Source organism: Neomonachus schauinslandi, chromosome 6 (genome assembly GCF_002201575.2).
Source record: "Neomonachus schauinslandi chromosome 6, ASM220157v2, whole genome shotgun sequence".
Classification (NCBI taxonomy): domain Eukaryota; kingdom Metazoa; phylum Chordata; class Mammalia; order Carnivora; family Phocidae; genus Neomonachus; species Neomonachus schauinslandi.
In genome coordinates this window covers 693,236-714,528 of record NC_058408.1, presented here as the reverse complement: position 1 = coordinate 714,528, position 21,293 = coordinate 693,236, and the positions used below count along the sequence as shown (strand labels likewise).

Sequence of the window (21,293 nt, the reverse complement as noted above, 5' to 3'; positions counted from 1 at the left end):
AAACAAACATGATGCTAAGGAAAAGAAGCCAGACACAAAAGGCCACAGACCCAATGGTTCACTTATATGAAAAGTCTAGAATAGACAGTTGTAGAGACAGAAAGTAGATTAGGCTGCAGGTGACCGGGTAATTGTTAATGAGCACAAGGTTTCCTTTTGGGGTGGTGGAAATGTTCCAGAATTAGATTGTAATGGCTGAACCATAAGTATACTAAATACCTTTGAACTGTACACTTAAAAAAGGTGAATTTTACGGTGCGTAAATTATATCTCAGTACAGCTCTTCTAAGAAAAAGTCAAGATACATTTCCAAGAACGGCTGTTCGCCACCCCATCTCAGAGAGCACAGCTCACACAGATGAAGCTGACGGGTGGCCAGGATCGACCCGTCCCCAAGGCTCATGTGTGAGGATTTAGGACTTAGTACGTGAGCCTCCGCAGCGCGTTTAGATTGTTTAAGCTAAAAAAATCTGTAATGGCTTCGCGACGGGAGGGGCATTGCAGCGGCCTCTTTCAAGGTAAAGTGCCCCCAGTTCTGCAGAGATTAAGTCTCTGCTGTCCACTCCCACCCACCGTCCCCACCAAAACTTTTGCAGACGCACCTGACGCGAGCAAGCGACTGCCCCGGGGATAACCGCGCGCCCTGCCACCCCGGAGTGGAAATGGGGGTGCGGCTTCCACAGCGGCCCCCGGCGCCCCGGTCTCGCCACCCCTCGCCCCGCAGCCTGGGGACTGGAACCGCCGCGCCGTACCTGCCCCGGGCCAGGCGGGTCCTCCAGCCGCCCGCATGCCGAGCCTCCGCGCCCGGGCTGTGCGCTCCGCCTCCTCGAGGCCTGCGGGCGGGCGGGGCGGAGCCGGAAGGGAGGGGGGCGGCACGGGCGCCCGGGAGCGCCCCCTCTCCGTAGCCCCCACCCCCGGTCCGGCTGTCTGCGGCGAGCGCAGTGAGCGGACGCGGCGCGCCAGGCTCGCGGCGAAGCACAGGGGCGCTCGGCGAGGGTGCGGGAGTCCGCGCGACCGCGGGGACCCCGGCTCGGCACGTGCAGCGGCGGCTCGTCTCCGCCCCCCACCCCCACCCCCCGCGCCCGGGGCGGAGGCGCCGACCCCGGCGGATCTGGGCGGGAGGCGCCAGCCGCCGGGGGAGGGGCGCGCCCAGGGTGGGCGGCCCGCCGTCGGTCCCCGGTCCGTCGCGGCGCCGTCCCGTGTCTCCCCGGCGAGGGTGGGCAGGGCTGTCCGGCTTCGGGGGAAGAGCAGGGACGCCCCGCGCCCGCCGCCCCGCAGAGCCCGGCCCCGGGCCCCACCCCGCCGGGCTGCGCGCCGGCCGGCCGGGGACGCGAAGCAGCCCCGGGGAATGAGGCGGCCGCGGCCCCTGGCGCCCCTCCGCGTGTGCGCCGCGCCCCTCGCCCGCCTGCCCCGCGGCCCCCCCCCATGGCGGCCCGGTGGTTCAAGGAGTTCCCGCTGAACCTGAAGACGGCGTCCGAGCGCGCCCGGCCCGGTGGCGGCGGCGGCCGACTGCGCAAGAACTCGGAGGCGGGCGGCGCCGGGCCGGCCCCGGGCAAGGGCCGCAAGAACTCGGCGGCCGAGCTGGGGAGCGGCAGGGCCGGCGTCGGCGCCCCCAGGGACAGCCGGCCGCCCCGGGACAGCCTGCAGGGCCTGATCCAGGCCGCCGCGGGCAAGGGCCGCAAGAACTCGCGGGCCGCCGAGGACGAGCCGCACCGGGGCGTGGCCAGGAGCGCGGGCTGCCGCACCTACATCAGCAGGCTCATCAAGGTGGACACTCAGGAGAAGAACGGCAAGACCAGCTCCAGCACCAGCAGCACGAGCAGCAACTCGTCCTCGTCCTCCGCGTCCTCCTCCCCTGCCTCGCTGGGCCCCGAACTGGACAAGGGCAAGACGGTGAAGCCTCCAGACACGGTAAGAATGCAGCCTCCCCGGGGCCGCCTGTCCCAAGCGGCACGGAGAAGGGAGCATAGTGCACCTGCTCAGCCCCAGGCTGCTTTATGCGTCAGGGAAGGTGAGGGTGTGCGTCCCTCCAACGTTTGGTGACAATTAAGGGACCATTTCACGGCGTTACATTTGGTTTTTGTTTTTGTTTTTGTTTTCATCTTGAAAAATCCTCATTCTAAGGATGGGGAACTTTTTGGAAAGGTACTATGCATTTAATTTTGTTAGCCGTTTAGAAGAGTAATTGAATGAGTCATTCCTGCTTTGTTAAATTTGACCTCCTTATAAATGCGGTTTATTTTAATTTTGAAATCCAGGGGGATTGCCAAGCCAGATCTGTGTATACATTTACGCTTCTTGAGCAGAAGGAAAAGTATGGATTTCAGAGCCTCGGGGACCGGGTGGGACCCAGCCCCTCCTCTGCTAGGGTGGGAGTTCAAGCACCACTGCCCGGGCAGGTGCCCCCTCACGGCTGTCCCAGCCCCTCCGATCCGATCCGTGAACGTCTGTTGGGCAGTAGCCCAAGGAGAAGCCGCCCAGGGCTCCAAGGGCTGCAGAGGGTACGGAATGGGACAAGGAAGTGCCCTTGAGGAAATCACAGATCAGGAGAGAAGGTGTTTCCTGCCTCTTACACCCCAGAGGTTTTCTGGGTGCCGTCCAGTGCGAGGCAGTTAAGAAAAGGAGTGTGACCCTGTGAGGAGACCCACTCCATCCTTACAGAGATAAGCTGGGTTTTGTTCGCTTGGTTTATTTTATTTTATTTTTTAAAGATTTTATTTATTTGACAGAGAGAGACACAGCGAGAGAGGGAACACAAGCAGGGGGAGTGGGAGAGGGAGAAGCAGGCTTCCCGCAGAGCAGGGAGCCCGAGGCGGGGCTCGATCCCAGGACCCCGGGATCATGACCTGAGCCGAAGGCAGACGCTTAACCACTGAGCCACCCAGGCGCCCCTGACAGCTTGTTTTTTAAACTCGCTCTTCTGGGTGCAAAAAGGGAGAGAAGAGCTCAGACGGAGCTTCCAGACCCCAGCCCAGGCTGTCACCTCCTGTCGTGGGAACTTCAGCTTTCTCTTGCTCAGACTGCAAACACACTGCCTCCCTGCGTGGAGTCAGGAGCCCGCAGCACCTACCCTGTGTGTCTGCACTGGGCCCTTCTGTTCATCCTCCACTCGTTCTTCCCACAAATACTGACAGGGGCCCTGTGCTGTGCCGGCCCCGGGGTGGGGGGAGGTAGAGAGATGAGCAAGGACCCAGCTCGCCCAGAATCAGCCCGTGGTCTCCCTGACTGACTCCTTCTAAGCAGATCTAAGCACCTCGCAGCCAAGGGCTGAGTGCTGCGCCCCTCGTTCCTCTCTGTCCTGGCACACGTGGGGGGCACTCATTGGTAGCCCCTGGGGGGGGCACACGTCGGGGGCAGTGAGAAGAATGGAGCTGGGGGTGCTCTGCAGTGGCCTCTCTTCTGGATGTCCGCCATTTCTTAGGCCGTCTCCTCCCAGGCAGGCTCCCCCCGCCCGCCCATGTCTCCCTGTTCATCTGAACTTTCCCTGCCGGCTCAGCTGATGCTTCTCTGCTTCTCCGGGAACCCTTTGGAGAGCGTAGTCAGACTGTAGCAGGACCTGGGGCTTCCTCCCGTAATTCTGATTAACATTCTCTGCCCTTTGGTTCTTACTCCTGTCTTCCTCTTCAGCTGGAGTACTGAGTTTATACTATCCCAGCTGTTTATTGTCGTGTCACACTGCTCTTGGGCAAGTATGTGCTTTTTTGTCCCCATACAGTTCCCACAAAACTGTTCCCCGCTGAGAAGAGCCTGTCAAGCTCAGCTCCCAAGCATTGTCACCCAGCAGCTGCAGAGTAGAACCGATCACACACACCACCTTTCCGGGCACCTTTCTATTCTTGGAAGATTCAATGCTTTCTGCCGCAAATACCGACCAAAACTCTGACTGGAGCCTGGGAGGATCTGTCTGCCTGTGAATTATGGAACCTAGAACTCCCTCAGTGCTGTTTAGTGCTGTTTCTTAGACTTCTTATGAAGTTCCCTTTGGAGGGGTTGCAGATCCCTTGAGGACCAGAGCAGCTTTGGTCTTAGGTTGATTCCCTCACGGTGTCTCCCCAGTGCTGGTGGACGCTCAGTAGGCACTGGGGGACCAACTGACTTGGGTCTATATTGCCCACCAGGTTGGCATTAAAAAGACCAACATTCCAGGGAAGGTGCTAGACCTGTTCATTTCATTTTGCTCTACAGTGACCGCCATCCTCCACTCCCCACCACCCACCCCTGCCACACTGCCCCCCGCAAATGCATTACTGCTTGGGCAGAGAGCAGGCATGGAGAGATGCTGGGGGTGAACAGCACTCTGGGTGAATTGTTGCCAGTCAGTTAGACCACCAAGATAAATCAGATGTTTGTCCACCAGATTAACAATGGATAACGACATGATCCAGTGAGAACACCATGCAAAGGTGGTTGGAGATCTTGACTTCTTTTGAGTCTGCAGATCATTAGTAGCCATTTTGAAACCATGGCCATCCGGGTGTATGATAACCCTGGCAGGTCTCCTCTCTGGTTCTTTTAAGGTCATCATTTTAGAAGACTATGCTGACCCTTATGATGCCAAAAGGACGAAAGGTCAAAGGGACGCAGAGAGAGCAGGAGAGAATGATGGCTACATGGAGCCCTATGACGCGCAGCAAATGATAACAGGTGTGTGACTGGGACGCCCGGGGGCGGAGTCTCACGCACTGGTGGGGACAGGTACTGACCCGGGTCAGTGGGGAAGAGCAATGACGTGGCCTAATCAGACCTTGCTGACTGGAAGAAACAGAAATCAGGCCCAAGAGTAAGGTCAAAATCTCTAGTAACCTTCCTTTCTGGTTTTGTATCCTTCGGTGTTAGAATTTGCACGGTCTTTAAAGTTTTCCTAATTCTGTGCAAAACAACACTTGTGAGTTTGCAGACCTGCTTTAGAATGTGACCTTCAGGGTGGAGATTGTTTATATGCATTTCTTGGCTGCTTTGAAATCTCTTACGTCCGTAATAGGGGTTGTGAATCTCTGCCAAGGGATTTCATGTTGTTAGAAGATGCGCACGTGACATGATCCTCTGTGTTACGGTGGAAAATTGACTTCTCAACAAGCTAGCCCTACGGTACTGGAGCAAGAAAATTAGTGACTAATCCCTGGTGTGGGCCAAGCCACGCCACGCAGACCTCCTAAAACCAAAGTCAACTGATCTTGTGACCTTTCAAGTTGGAACAGTTCTAGCTTCAGCAAAGCAATCACCCTCTCATTGTTAGTATCAAACTTTTCCCTTTTATCCATAATTCTCTTAAGTTCGTGTAAATGATACTTCAAAATAACATGAACTAAGTTATTTAGATTTATTTGTGAAAGTTGGAGTAAATAGTCTGTTCACCCAATTTTTTTAAATGTTCTTTAATCCATAATGAAAAAATGCATTTCTGAGCGCTGACCCATGGCACCCTTGTCTGAGTGTTTCATGCCTGGGGAAGGCCTCACTGGCCACACGTTCCAGACTGTCTCCCCTGTTTGGAAACAGACTGAAAAACTCTCAGGCGCAGGACCCGCAGGCTGGTCTCAGAGGAGGTGAGCACAGGGGACTCGGCATCCTGGAAGGGTCAGGACAGGCTTCAGAATGAAAATGAGCTATCGCAGGAAAGGGGCGCCATGTCCTGCTTCCCTGCTTCCAGAGATAAGGCCGCGCACGGGGGAGGGCGTACCCTGGCCAGGCCATGACCCTGAAGGTCACTGGACTGTGACCTCTAATGAAATCTGTGAATGAAAGGAAGTGAAAATGAACTTAGTCAGAACTTTAAAAAAATACCAGAGGCTTGAAAGGAGTAGGGGAAGAGATTTACTTTTACATAAAATTGAGGGAAAAGATATTCTTTAAAAAAAAAGATATTCTTTAAAAAAAAAGATAATTTTGACTTATCTTTCTTTTGTCCTTTGGTTTTTATTCTTCTCTTTCTCGTTAACCGGAATAAGTAATTTATCTACACTGTCCCGGCTGTTTATTTGTGGGGCCACATTGATAATAGGGAAAATAGGCTTCTCCACCCCCCTCAACATAATCCCCATAAGACTCTGTGTGCTCATGGACTCCAGTCCTCTCCCCTCGGTATAAAATCAGAGAGATTCTGACTTGCTCATAGACTTTTTAAGAAACAGCAGCAAGTAGAACCAAGATCTCCCCACTCCAGATCGGGTGGACACATTTGAAACGATGGATGCAAAAGCACTTTATATAAGGCATCTTTCCACCGGACCTACCAAGAAAAATCAGAATTGTCCAACATGAAATAAATGTAATGATAATGGTTTTAATATTGGAGCATTTATTAAGTGCCAGTCTCCGTTTACAGTTTATGTGAATACATTTGTTTAGGAATATAAGATTAATGTATTCAATTGGAGAATAAATTCAAACTTATTAAACCTTTAAGTTACTAACTTTTAGAAAATTGCCAGCTTATTTTGTCTTAAGAAAATCCATGAATTTTAAAGTCTCTTAAAACCTATATCAAAAAGCACCTTCTCGATCAGTGCGGAGAATACACCTCTAGTTCTCCCCATGCGCCCACAGCTGGACAGAATAACAGGAAGTGAGTTGATCGGAAGCTGGAAATAAAAGATTTGCTGCTGGGGTTTTTTTGTTTTGTTTTTGTTTTTTCTAAACCTTCTACATTTTTTTGTTCAGTTTGTTCCTTGTATGCTTGGTGGTCATGTCCCATTTGAGAAATGTTTATTTCTTGAGAACATTAGGGATTTTTCTTTAGTTTCGGCATTTTTCAGGAGATGGAGAGGTGCTAGCGAACACCAGCCCCTGGCCGGCCTCGCTGGTCCCCGCACGGTGAGGGGAGCCCACCTGATCCAACACTGTTCGCGATGTTCTTTTATAACATCCAGCAAATGCTTCTTAGGCGTTTATTTACCATGTAGCGGGCCCTGTGCTGGGCTCTGGGCATCCAGGAAACAAGACCCCCGTGACCCGTGTCCTCAGGGACCGACCTTACAACCCGGGAGGCAAACAGACCTAACAGTAACAAACAAGAAAACGTGTCCTTGAAAAGTGCAGCGAGTGCCGTGAAGTCAGGGTAAGAGTCACCGTCTGCGTGAGGAGCAGAGGAAGAAACAGAAAAGGCATTTATGACTCTCCCATGGCCCAATCACTGTGGGACCCAGGCTCCCTGGATCCCCCCAAAACTTTGCTCTTAACTTTGAAAGCTAAGAATTTATAAATAAATTCTCCCTTAGATTTACCCAAAGGATGGTTCATAAAAAGATAGGATTATGAATACAAGGCAGTATTAGTGTAAACCTCTCTGTTCTGCTAAAGGAGCAGGAACATTTTAGCTAAACCATTAGCAGAAACAGTCTCCCTAACTTAGCATCAGGAGCTCCACAGGAAGGGTCTTCAGCGGTCCCAAGACCACGTCACTCAGTAGGAAAGCTGCTTCCAAAGCTGGCATCCTGTAAGTCGGCGCCAGGCTTACCAGCCACCTGCCTAGACCCTGCAGCCCTGTGCAGGGTGTTAGAAGTGCCTGGCCCGCAGTGAGGGCACGGAGTTTGGACCCGTTCCACGCCGTGTCCGCATGGACGGGAGAGGCATCGGGTCCTTCTGCGTCCGCTTTTACTCGCCGTATCCTGTCTCAGGTGGTTTTCAGTTTTATTTTTGCCTACAAATGATTTTGTTGGCTTGTTCAAATAGTCAAATTTAAAGGAGAACCTCAGTGTTGGGGTGTCCATTTAAAAAATCCACTATGAAAAAAATATAGAAGACTTGTTGATTTATCTAATGTGTCTATACTTTCCTTATAAAACTTAAATTTCAGGGCTCCTGAATTATATCTGCTTTTGTTCAGATATTTAGATTTATTTGATAAGAAAATATTCAAGTCATTTTATTTTTCAGAGAGAGCTAAGGGAGGGGCAGAGGGAGAGAGAATCTCAAGCAGACTCCCTGCTGAGCTTGGAGCCCGACACAGGGCTCGATCTCGCGACCCTGAGATCACCTGAGCCAAGATCACCACCTGAGCCAAAAATCAGGAGTCGGATGCTTAACCGACAGAGCCACCCAGGCGCCCCTATTTGTCATTTTAAATCAAAAGCGAGAGTAGGAATAAAAGATGTGAGTAGAAACAGCCCTTTCCTGATTCTGAGGGAAAAACGGCCTGCGAGTCTGCAAGTTGATCGTTTAGCAAGCGTTGTGAGGTGGATGGGAAAGGTGCTCGCAGAAACACAATTCGCCTTCTGCGTGAACTCTGGGGCGTCGAGGCAGGAAGCGGCTCCCCTGACCGCACACGGCCTCGGTTTATTCACCTGTGAAAATGGGATCACGCGCTCCTCACTGCGTTATGCGGCTTCACGGAGACGCTGGGGTAACACGCCTAGTGCACGCGTGTCCCGGGCATGTCGCCCTTATTTAGACACGCCAGAGAGAATCGTGTTTTCAAAGAGAATTCCAGACGAGCGTGGAGGAACCGTGATTGCCGACCCAGCCAGCTTAGTGAAGGACGGGCTCCGTCTCGTGCGGGCTCGGGGCCGGCTGGGCCTGCCGGCTGCTGTTTATCTGCCCGCCGCCGCGTTCTGTTGTCGCGCGGTAAATGGCCTCTATCGGCAGAGCTGGGGCGTAGCTTCCTCTGGCCGTTTCCTCCTCCTCGGCCCGTTTCCTCCCGGAGCCAGGCCTGCACGTCAGGGGCTGTTCTCCCCCAGGAAGGTCGGCCTGCAGCTCCGCGGTTGTTTCTGTTTCTATGGCGCCGCAGGCTGGGGGCAGCCAGGTGCTGGGGGGAGGCTGCTCCCTCGAAGGGGCGGCGGCCCGCGCTCAAGCCCTGGTTTCCCCTAATTGAACGTTGTTTTAAAGGTGATGATGCTCTGCAGATCCCGCCGATTCCAGGGCCATCCTGGGGAGGAGCGCTGCTGGCCCCGCGCTCCCCGGGCCTCCCCCGAGCGCCGCCGCGGGCACACAGCCCGTCCCAAGCACCAGGAGGGCAGGCCCTCACCTCACGCGAACACACGTGTGGGAAGAATGTACATCATTCCAACACACACGTTATTTCCTTGTGGGCAGGACTCCTGTGTCTTAAGGTTGGAATCCACTCTCGGTTTCCATCGGCTGGGACGGAGTTGAGGCGAGGACCGTGGGAAAGGTGACCCCCGCCTGCGCCAGGCCGTCCAAACCGTTTTGATCAGAAACGTACAGTTTCTAAGTTCACCCTTATGAATTCCTTTGTGCTTTCTCTTTCCTTTTTCTTAGCGCTACACAGATGTTCTTGTTAAGAGATTCCAGCCCTATCTTACTGAACCAGGAGCAGAGTGTGTTTCTCGTTCCCCATAACTTTGTCTAGAATAATGTAAAGGAGGCATAGGACTGAAAGTCGAGAGGCGTGGACAGACAGGCAGCCTCCTGCCCCAGCACCCTGCAGGGCCTCACACAGCCCCAGGCACCGTCCTGGCCTGGGGGCGGGAGCTCCCACACCTCGATGCGGGGGGGTTCGGACCCAGGGAGAACCCCTCTCCTTGCCCCGGAGCTAGCAAAGACAGGATGGCTGTGGAGGGCTGGAGGAGCTCAGACGGGGGCCCCGGGGACCAGGGAGCGTGCAAGTGCTTCTCAGGCTTTGCTTCCCGTGAGAACCCCGTGCCCCAGACCAGCTAAATAGAGAGGCCGGGCATCGGGTGCAGGGTTGGAGCCGGCTGCGGTCAGGGCCCCATCCAGGGTAAGAACCTAATCCTGAAACCGGGGGTCACCCTTTGAATTTAGTGTCCTGATTTTCCCACTTTCCCTTGAATGTTTCATCTGTTGCCCCCTCCTCGTGACAGGAGTCAGTAACTCCTCCCGAGTGTCACTGACGTTTTAAGTTACCGGCACTGTGCTCTTCCCACCCTCCCCTGCTCACCTGGACACCCCTCCGCCCGCCCTGAGCTGAAGCCACCCCGCTCCGCCTTCGACCCTCTCCTTTTCTCTGCTGGTTGCTTTCAATTTCACAGACTAACAGCCTGCATTTATTTGTGGGTAGCTCTGTGGTGTGCACCCACGACCTTCATCTCTCTGAGCCCCACATCCGCACGGCTGGGGGGCTCCTCCCTCCCTCCCCCACCGGCCGCCCAGTCAGTCCTTAGCACGACTGCGTATCCCCCGAAGGTAAGACATGATGGTCCCTGCCCGGCAGTCTCCACCACTCCGGAAATGCAGACACATCCACACAGTCTGTGCACCGGGAGCAGGGCAGGCCCAGAGCGGCGGGCCGTGGGGCCGTGGCAGGGGGGTGGGCCGGAGAGGGGAGGAGACGCGGGCGGGGGTCCCCAGGACACAGGGCGTGACAGCAAGTGCAGAGAACGTCAGCAGTTCCATCTGGGTGCAGTCAAGAATGGGTTTTGAGGGGGGATGGGGCCGGGTGGTGTGAAGAGAAGAAATTGGAGGAGGAAGGTGGTCTGGTCGTGGCCGGTGTCCCAGGCCGTGCGAGCCGCCCGCGCTGTGTAAGGAGACCACGGAGAGCTCGCGGGCTTGAGTGGTGCCCTGAGGTGCTGGTGCTTAGAAGGTTCTTGACGGTGTCGCGGGGGGGACTGAAGGCTTCCCGTTGGGCATTTAGAAGAACCACAGCACGCCCCCTGGCAAGGCCTCTGGACCGCGAGCTGGTCGTCCCCACGCTCCTGCTCCTTCCTGCTGTGGCTGCTGGTTGGGTTTTGCATCCTTAACTTCCAGTGAAACGCACATGTAATCAATACGACCTGTTGAAGAACGCACGGCGTAGCGCAGGCCGACAGTGTGAACTGTGTATCCTTCCTTTCACATGTGTGCGTTTGGAGCCCGGCGTGCCCACTCTCCAGCCTCCCCACCCCATCATCCCTCCTGGCCTGTGTCCTTTGAACTCACCTCTCACTTCCCCCTCATGGGAACAAGCCCTCTGTGGTCCCCCCTCCGTATCTGCACTCACGCAGCTTCCTCCCCTGGAAGTGACCTTCTCTATCAGAGCGAACCCATCTTCCATTTCTCTTCCACTTGGAGTCCGTCCAAGTGCAGCCCTGGAGAGTCCAGCTTCCTGCTCTTACATCCAGGCTCTGCCACGTTTGGGTGAGGACGGCTTCCTTCGGCTTCGTGCCTCAGCCTTCCCGTCTGTAAAATTAGGGAAATAATGGTACCACCTTGTAGGGCAGTTGTGAAGACCGCGGGGTGCACCATCGAGGGTGCTCACTGTTGTCGTTATGCCCGCAGGATCATTTGTGAGTGTGTCTGGCTTTCTCTGTTTGGAAACTGCCTGGGAGTCCAGAACTCTGTCCGGCGTCCGGATCTCTCCCCTCCGTGTGGGCTGGTGCTGGGGAGACAGTGAGCCGTCCGTCGACGCCTGTGAGCGGACAGGGGTCTCAGCCTTCCCACAAGCTGTAGGAACTGCAGGCGAACCACACTCCAGGCAGAGGAGGGGCCCGAGACCGGGGAGCAGGTTGCCGGCGGCCACGTGGCTTCCCACCAAGCGTGGAACGTGTCTTCGGGGGCCCGCTGCTCGCCGGGCCCGCGGGCAAGCCGGCATCCACGCGGCGCCCCTTCGGCCGGCCGGCAGGAGGCCTCCCCGGTTCGTTCAGCGCTTCCGTGGCACGTTTCTGTCAGGGTTCTGTCGCTGGTGTGTCTTTCAGAAATCCGACGCCGAGGCTCTAAGGATCCGCTGGTGAAGGCTCTTCAGCTGCTCGACAGCCCCTGTGAGCCGGGCGAGAACAGCACAAAGACGGAGGCTGCGGCCAAGAGACGCAGCTCCAGGGACCTCCTGGGGAAGCCCCCCCAGCTGTACGACACGCCCTACGAGCCTGGGGACGGGGCCCCCGACCGGAGGGCGCGGCTGCCCGCAGAGGACGAGCGGCCGGTGGCCGAGTACGAGCAGCCGTGGGAGTGGAAGAAGGAGCAGATTGCTCGGGCGCTGTCGGGTGAGGACCCCGTGTGCATGGAGCCCAGGCCGAGGCCCTGAGGTTGCACCGCTCAGAAATCCCAGTCTGGTCGCTGCCGTGCCTCCCAGCCACTCCAGTGATCAGACTGGGGTCAGCTTTCACTAACCCGACTCAGTGCTACTCCTCAACCGTTTGAAATTCCTACCTATCCGATGGTGGTCTGGGGTCCAGTGCCTCACAGACGGAGGTGTCTGGGGGCCTGTGAGGCGCTCTTCGTTGGCTGTGTCAGCAGCCCTCCCCCAGGAACCGGTTCCTTAAGTGTGTGTGCGTAGAGTAAGGGGAGGGGCAGTGGGTGGGAAAGGTGTTCCTGCTTCCGCTTCTCCCAGGACACAGTTTTCCTGCCTGGCTGGCTGCAGGACCTTCTTCTCCTTCGACTTAAAAAAGCCAGGGATGTGTTTTCCCTCCACCAGTAAAGCCAGGTTGGTGATGAGCAGCGCAGGCCACATCAAGGGCGGGTGCAGAGGGTGAGGTACGTGACAGCGGACGTCTGAGTCCATTTTGGTTTGGCTCAGTCCTGTTTTCCACAGCCCTCTGTCGGCACCTGCTCTCCGGACACCGAGCCGCGTGTGGCTCTGGACGTCTGTTCCGTCCAGCCCAGATGCCGTAGCGTCTGCCGCTCAGTAGCTTCCGTCTCCAAGTGCATGTTGTTTTATTATTTCATAGTAAAAACTGCTTGTTTGGTTTCATAGAATGAAAACGCACTTGCGCCTTTTATTCTAAATACACCAAAACTCGAAGTGTTTACAAGTGCACGGTAAATGTGCCCTCGAGAACCCCCTCACCTTCTGAAACCATTGGACAGGAGAGCGTCTCCCTGGACAGTGGCCGTCGGGGACCCTCGAGGTGTGACCGCAGCCGGGTGTTTGCAGGCGCTTTAGCCATCGGGAAGGGGGCAAGGAGGCTTTTGTGTGAAGCGCACATGGGTTGCCCGTGGGCTCTGTGTTAGACGAGCCTTCTTTCCAGTTCAGTTTGAAGGCTCTGACCGGCCTTCCCTCAAGGAGGACGCAGTGAAGCAGCACCAACGGCCGAGGAGCCGGACGCAGAAGATCCCGAAGCCGGCCGTCTCAGACCACAGCGAGGGGGAGAAGGTGGACCCGGCCCTGCCACTGGCGAAGCAGCCGTGAGTCTCGTCCTCATCCCCGCGGAACGAACAACGGCTGGGAGCCTGCTGGTGGGGGGAGGGGGGCTCGCCCATTTCACGTGATTATTTTTGTTCCTGAATTCTCATCTGGCTGGGGCTGATTAATGAAGACCTATTTTCAAAGCCCACTGCATTTGTGCAGAATAGAAAGTGCACTGCATCCCAAGAGCCTGATTTTACATTTCATTCTCCTGTAGCGACTGACCCTAGCCCTATTCACTCCCTCTCTATGACTGATGGATTTCGTGATCCTGGATTACCCAAATCCGTATCTCGTCTCTCCTGAGCATGAAGCAGGGTCTAGGTCAGGCTACTGACCCTCCAAGAGAAGTGCATTAAAGAGAATGCGTTTTGGAGTGAGGCCCCGTCTGATCTGTGTTTTGATGTGGGTGCCCCCCCCTTTACAGTTGGTATCACGGTGCCATCACCCGAGCGGAGGCCGAGAGCCGACTGCAGCCCTGCAGAGAAGCTGGTTATCTGGTTCGAAACAGCGAGTCGGGGAACAGCAAGTACTCTATCGCACTAAAGTGAGTACCAGAGCCGTGTGGGCTTCCCCGGGCGGCGCCGGCCCTTCCAGTCATGGGCAGAGGACTGCTCAGGAAAGATCATATCTGAAGGTGGTTCGCAGGGTACAGATTGCCAGAAAATAGGGGGCATTTGCTCGGACCACAGCATGGGAAATGCTCAGATCCGAACGCAGGGTCGGTACTAGGCAGATGCCCCCAGGTCTCCTGAGATGGTGAGGGCCTCTCTCGTCCCGAGTGACGCAGCGTGTGCTGTCCATTGCCTGCCCTAACGTAGGCCCTCCACGAGGCCCAGCAGAGAAATAATCCCTGACAAAAAGGGGAATTTCCAGCGGGACCCTTGGGTGGTCCTTTTATTCCCCAGTGTTTGGGACTTTAATAAATCAGATCCCTTGATGTCCAAATGCCACCTGCAGCTTTGACAGCAGTTTCTTCTGGGGCAGGAGGACACGCTGAGCTGCTGCTCCCTGCCTGACTGTACGAGAACGCTCGTGTGCGCGAGGCGGGCCTGGCGGGTTTTGTGTCATGGAAATTCTCGCTGCTCTGCGGGTTCAGCGGTACTGTGTTGGAGGATCATTGTCAGAGCCCTAACAGCACTTCCTTCCTGAGGAAGCTGAGCCCCTGCAGCTGAAACAATCAGACTGGAGGGAAGAGAGGCTGGGGGTGTTTGAGCAACATGGCTTGGAAAGTGGGGCCGGCCACCAGACACACAATACCAGGAATAGCTGTGCCGCGTTCCTGAAAGGGGGCTCGTGGACCAGCTCTTGAGCCTTTGGTACCAGCTGTCATTACGCACAGCCAGGACCGGTCTTTCCAGTTTGAGGGTGGGAAGGGAGGAAGGAGGAAACAGGGTTTTATTATTATTATTATTATTAATATATTCTTTGGGGAGGAAAGAAAGAGGAAACCGTACATATGTCCTTGTCCCATGACGAGGAGGGTGAGTTTAAACCTCACCCTAGTGGTCTCATGCTCGGGCATAAGCCCTAGTTGGTGATTTGGGAGACAGGGGAGATTGGGCTTTGTGTGTGTGTGTGTGTGTGTCTTTTTGGTCCAGCACCTGATGACTTGTGTGTTTTAAGGACAAACAACCCAAGGATGACCCACCTTGAGCCGAGGGCCTCAAAGCCTCTGACAGCCCCCTGGAGAGCGGGGAGCCCCATTCGGGGCTCGATCCCAGGACCCTGGGATCATGACCTGAGCCGAAGGCAGACGCTCAACCACTGAGCCCCCCAGGGGCCCCCAGAGTGCCTTTCTGTTCGAGTTTGTAGCCATTCCAGGGGTGGGTGGGAACCTGCCTGCCAGTGACTCTGGCTGGCATTGCTCTTGGGGGGCAGGGACCCCTGCTCACTCATTCACGTGTCCTCCTCAATCTCGTTTTGTTTCAGGACTAGTCAAGGGTGTGTCCACATCATAGTGGCCCAGACCAAAGACAACAGGTACACGCTGAATCAGACGAGCGCGGTCTTCAACAGCATCCCCGAGGTGGTACACTATTACTCCAACGAGAAGCTGCCCTTCAAGGGGGCAGAACACATGACCTTACTCTACCCCGTGCACAACAAGGGGCACTAAGGTCCGGCCAGCAAGAGCCCTGGCCAGGCCCCTCCTCCTGAGCAGGCGTCTGCCCCCGACCGGCACTGGGGACAGGGCCGGACTGCCCCACGGTGATCAGGAGGAAGTGGGAGTCTCCATCTAGAAGGCAAAATCTTTGGCCTGACATCCATTCCGCGACACCTGGTTACGGACCTGTTGCTTTTCTACAATAAGAAATCATACTTTACCCGCTGCCTCCACTCTCCGGAGCAGGTGTTCTGTTTGGGGGTGACTCTCAGGAAAGGTAAGTCAGGAGTCCAGGAATATTAAGGCTTTCCAAAAATGCACTAGGTATGACCTGGAATACCTGGTCTCTAAACAAACCAACAAAAATGCAATTGGCTTTCATGTGAGGCAATAAAAAATGATCGTGTGGACCAGAAGAGCGTGTATCCTGGACCCCTCCTTGGGGAAGAGGACAAAGAGTGGGGAAACACGTGGATATGGATGACTTGGAGAAAGTGTCCTGGTTCAGCTCTGGAGTCCATGAAAATTCACGACTCTGACGAGAGTATTTTGTCGATCAGCCTTCTAAGAAAGTTTATGTTTTCTCAGTCTCTGTGGACTTTTTCATCATCTTTAATATAAACATGAACAGGAAGGAAGATGCCTCTGATTTAAGAGTCGGCAATATAAATTAAGCATTGGCATCATTATAATTCTGAATTGTAGAATAAAATAATGATTTCATTTCTGATTTTTTAAAAATCTGAAAAATTTGCAAAGCTCAACAACTGTTTTCTTATTGGATAATTATTCAGAACTTCTGATGTCTTTGGTTTCACCTTTGAGCATTTCAGCTGTTAGGGAACGATTTTTAATTTGTGTCCCCCAACTAGATTTGCTCTGTATTTTTGGAGTAAATTTTAAATATACTTATCTCTACCCCTCGGAGCTGAGTGCCTGAACTGGGTCTCAAACCTGCAGTCTGTCTCGTGCAGAGCAGACCAGTTCTCGCTGTACAAAACTGTCTTAAAAGACTGAGGTTTCTCCAACTACTACTGCTTCAGATATTAAATTAATATTCATAGTATCGTTATCTTTATGGTTTGTTGTGAACTTCGATTGCCAATTTACTTACTGTGAAAAAAATAAATAAAACCCCATGAGAATGGCGTTCTGTGAGGAGCCCCCGGTGAGCGGCCTCTGTGGTCTGGGTTAGCTGGCGGCGCCCAGGACGGATCCAGATCCATCAATGAGAAGTTCACTGTTGTAGCTTCGGTTATAGACACAAAAAAGGTTGATTTGGTTAATTTTTAGGGAAGCCTGTCTTTCTAGTTATTAGTTACTGTTCTGCTATTATGATTTAGAGGTTAGTAAATACTTGCTTCTCTATTCAGTTAAGGCTGTAGCCAGAGGGTTGTGTGATCTTTGATTTAAAAAATGTGAGAGGAACCTTTTCTTATTGAATCTCAACGATTTTATGAGTAGAGTGTCTGTTTTTTAAATACTGATAGAGCTTTTTAAATGTGCATTGGTTCATGGGTGACATCTTTAGTACAAGATTTTTACAAATTTTTAGCGTCTGTAGTTCCAGTTCCATTCAACAAATATTTATTATCTTCCATATACAAATAATTCATTTATTAAACTTATTTTTAGTTCAACATTCTAGAAGTGAAATATTTTTTACTTAAACTTATTCTACAAAATATAGCAGTTATCCTAACCTTAATCAACACTAAAAAGCTTTGCAAAATTTTTCTGTGCGCACTGGATGATTTTTGGCCCATGCCCAGCAGCCGTGATGAACGTGTCATGAAATAGCGTCTGGAAAGCGGACCTGATGCGTTAGGTCTTTACTAAGCTTCCATCATATGCTCAGTATCGCGCTTTCTCTGCACTGTTTTTCCATGACAGTTATGTCATGTTCTTTGTGCAGCTGAAAGTGGAGATGTGGAGTTTGTATATGGTCCAGCTCCTTCACACTATGCAGGGGGCTGTAGGAGGAAGGAACGCAGTAGCCTGGAAGGGGGCTGAGCCGCTCTTCCCTTCCTAAGGCTGTGAGCCGGCCGACAATGGCGGAGGCTTCACCAGCAGCAGGCGCCCTGTGCTGGGAACACGGGCCAGGCAGGTGCCTCGGGGACGTCCCAAGTGGCTTCCCTGTGGGGCCTCCCGGGCCAGCTCATCTGAACCCCTGTGACACCTTTCCTCTCGGAGCTCCCAGTGCTTGGGCTTTTTGCCATTCTGTCTCAATACACATATTTTCCCATAGTCTCCTTTCTTTTCAGTTCCCTCTGTCTCCCAGAATCTTTTCGGGTTCCTCCTGAAGAGGAACCGTCCTCCAGCAGATGTGTGCCCCCTCGCTTGAGTGTGGTGCCCTCGAGCTCCCTGCATCCGTGCTCCTTCTCCTGTACCCCCCTTTTTAAAAAATGCTCTGCCCCGGCTCACTAGATGAATTTATGTAGTTGCTTCATTTCAGGCCTATAGGACATTTCTAGTTACTTTGCTACCATAGCGGTTTCTGTCAGGATGGATTTCAACCGGGGGAGTTGTATATTTAAAAAAGCAGGAATAAGGTGGTGGAGCAGTGTTACTCTGTGTAATAAAAGAAAATACTGCGGGGCGCCTGGGTGGCTTAGTCGGTTGCGTGAGACTCTTAATTTCGGCTCAGGTCCTGCTCTCAGGGTGGTGAGATCGAGCTCAGCGGGGAGTCCGCTGGAGTTCCTCCCTCCCTCTCCCTTTGCCCCTCCCCCATTCATGCTCGCTCTCTCTAAAATAAATAAATTTTTTTTTAAAGGAAAATACGGATATGCCTGCTTTCTATCCAGAATTACTTTCTCAAGCATCTATAAAAAGAACCTTTATTCTTTGCTCAGTCGTTATTCATTTATTGGCCTCTGCCGTCGGATGGGGAGGTGGGCAAAGTTTTGGGGACAGGTGGGGAAGTAGTCCTAATTTGTTAATTGGATTATTTCACTGCTCTTACCCTGTTAATGGCCATTGTGCGTGAATGTTCATACCTGATTCAGAAGAACTGAGCATCTGAGATATTCTTCGAACGAGGGTGGCCTTTCTGTTCCATTAAAATGTGCTTTTTTCAGTCAAAGGTAATGCCTCATTTTTCCATCAGTCTGGGGAAAACGAAGACGTCGGCGTTTCGTCTCCCCGCTCACACCCTTGTAGTAGTTGGCAAAACCGCTGTGACGCTTTCTCACGGAGGTCGGCTCTCTCCTGTTCCATAATCCGTACTGTTTTGGCCTTCGGTCTCTTTAGAATATCACTCTTTATTCTGGTCTCCGATTCGTGTGCCCCATTAACTTGTACTTGGAGACGCTGGGCCTCACTTCACCCTCCTTGAGCGCCGGCCCTGCAGGAAGGACGAGACGGTGCATCGCTGCCACCTGGCGGGGACAGAGCGAACGGCCCGGGAACGCAGGCGCGCGGCGGGGAGGGTTCCCGGGGCGTTTCTGGTACAGCCCACGGCGGGGGGGGGGGGGGGGGGGGGCCAGTGATGCGCGGCAGTTGCCATCTTGAGACCTGGCCTCTCCTGCGGAAGGCTGATGTGCAGGCCCCTGGGCGGCGGGTCATGCCATCGTGTTTTAGCGAGCATGCCGGCAGCAGATCCTTGAGATCATTTTGTCACGTTCCTAACCATTCAGTTATTTTGTTAGGGGCTTTAACGTGTTAACTAATACCTACGGCTGACTTTCGAAGCCATCTGAAGAGTGTATGGGATGCCAGCGCCCGTCTGCAGTGCTTTGGCAAATTGTATCCGAGAGGTTGTGTAAAATTTCTGGATGTCTGGCTGCAGCCAGCGTACCCCACGCACCCCCCGAAGATGCTCGCTGAGATGTAACTGCAAATAAACGCTGTTCCGAGAAAACCAGTGTGCTCGCTCCGACTCGGGTGAGCACCCCCTCCCCTTGTAGGTGCTTCCGCTCTCCTGCGGCTGCTGCGCACACAAGGAACCGCTGGACCCACCAGAGCTCGTCTCACGCGGCTTCTTCCCAGTCGGACGTGGCCCTGGGAAGCTTCCCCCTCGGTTCCTTGGCATCTTCTCGAGCAGAGAGCTGTTGCCTTGGTCCTCAGCCCTTCCTCGGTAGCCGCGTGCGTCCTGCGTCCTGCGTTGAAGGTCAGCTTTCTTTCCCTTGTTATTCATACAGACGCCCCGTCCCACCCGTGGGAGTTGATGCTCTAGTCTGTCGTGAAGCTTGAAATCTATAATTTTTTAAACTTCTACCAGGTGATTCTGATACCCAGCCACAGCTGAGCACCACCAATGGAAGCTACTATTTAGAAAAATGCAAATACATTCATTTGAGGTTCTAGAAGCTTCTAGAAGGCTGTGGTACTGAGTCAGGATCAAATTTTTAATTTCCATTAAACATTTACATAAATTGCCACCAGGTGGTACGAGTGCCTGCCGTGTTTGCCCGTCTCTGTGTAACAGAAAAGGACGTTTGCGTCGAGAACTGTTCGACACCCCCAGCGCCCCGCCGCCCCGCCCAGCAATCAGAGCAACGGTTTTCGGAGTCCAGGTGGCGCACACGTTTGTAAGATCTCAGGGTTCAGCGGCTCTTGTGTGTCGTCAGATCCCGATCCTGTGGAAGGTCGAGGTGTGAGCAATGAGGCTAGACCCTCACCACCACCTGCGCTGCTTAAACCGATGCTCCCGGACAGTATGTCTTCAATCCTCCTTAAGCTTGTGAGCCCAGCAGCAGCCTCATTTTCGGATCAGGACACTTGGAAGAGCCTAAGACCTTGTCCTGGGTCCGTCATGGAGTGCATGCCGGGGTGCAGACCACAGCCTCCTGCTCGTTCCCGGCGAGACAGAGCCCTGTAGAATCCCCACGTGTGAAGAACACAATCAAACCAGTGGGACGAGGTTGTTAAACTAGCCACTTGGTTTTAGTTAAGTGAAAGATAAAGTTTTAGAGGGACGCCTGGGTGGCTCAGTCGTTAAGCGTCTGCCTTCGGCTCAGGTCATGATCCCAGGGCCCTGGGATCGAGCCCCGCATCGGGCTCCCTGCTTGGCGGGAAGCCTGCTTCTCCCTCTCCTACTCCCCCTGCTTGTGTTCCCTCTCTCGCTGTGTCTCTCTCTGTCAAATAAATAAATAAAATCTAAAAAAAAGATAAAGTTTTTTAAAAAGCACGATAGCCGAGAAGTGGAAGCAAATCAAGTGCCCACAGACAGACGGACGGAGAAAGCCAGAGTGCCGACCACACAGAAGGGAGTATCCGCCTCAAGGGAGGGAAATTCTGACACCTGTGACAGCGAGGATGAAGCTTGACGACGTTCTGTTGAGTGAAATGAGCCAGTCCCAAGAAGACAAATATTGTAAGATTCCACTTCTGTGAGAAACCCAGTCAAATTCACAGAAACAGAATGGTGGGCACCGGGGCCTGGGGAGAGCGGGGAAATGGGGAGTTATTTAATGGCTCCGAGTTTTGGTTTTGCAAGCTGAAATGTTCCAGAGGTTGCGTACACAATAATGTAAATATACTTAACACCACTGAACTGTACTTAGAAGTGGTTCAGTGGAGAGGCGCCTGGGTGGCTCGGTCAGTTAAGCATCTGCTTTCGGCTCAGGCCGTGATCTCGTGGTCCTGGGATCGAGCACCCACACCCCCATCGGGCTCCCTGCTCAGCGGGGAGCCTGCTTCTCCCTCTGTCTGCTTCTCCCCACCCACCTGCTCCTGTTCTCTCTCCCTCCCTCTCTCTCTCTCAATAAATAGAGTCTTTTAAAAAAATGGTTCAACGAGGCGCCTGGGTGGCTCAGTTGGTTAAGCGACTGCCTTCGGCTCAGGTCATGATCCTGGAGTCCCGGGATCGAGTCCCGCATCGGGCTCCCTGCTCGGCGGGGAGTCTGCTTCTCCCTCTGACCCTCCCCCCTCTCATGTGCTCTCTCTCAAATAAAATAAATATTTTTTTTTAAATGGTTCAATGGAAAATTTTGTTACGTGTCTTTTACCACAGGGGAAAAAACCCCAAAAACAATGCCAGTCTCAGACATCCAGAGACCAATGCGCTCTCTCCCCATACATGAGCCCCGTGGACTCAGGCCGGGGAAGTAGAATTGGGTTGAGGTAAGGCGTCCACCACTGGATAAACCCATGCCGGGTCTGAGGGCCTATCCTATCGCTGGTGTGGGAGTGTCCACCCCAGAACGGGGTGGTCTGAAGCCCTGATAATCC

At 53.7% G+C, this 21,293-nt stretch overlaps 1 protein-coding gene across 1 annotated transcript; it reads left to right on the top strand.

Moving 5' to 3' along the window:
- The first annotated feature begins 1,379 nt into the window (after positions 1–1,379).
- On the top strand, positions 1,380–16,716 carry SHE (Src homology 2 domain containing E). Its single transcript, XM_021682013.1, has 6 exons — positions 1,380–1,911; positions 4,518–4,644; positions 11,589–11,873; positions 12,858–13,014; positions 13,443–13,562; positions 14,948–16,716. The coding sequence occupies exons 1-6, from the start codon at positions 1,426–1,428 to the stop codon at positions 15,132–15,134; spliced, it is 1,362 nt and encodes a 453-aa protein (XP_021537688.1). The 5' UTR covers positions 1,380–1,425; the 3' UTR covers positions 15,135–16,716.
- The last annotated feature ends 4,577 nt before the right edge of the window (positions 16,717–21,293 follow it).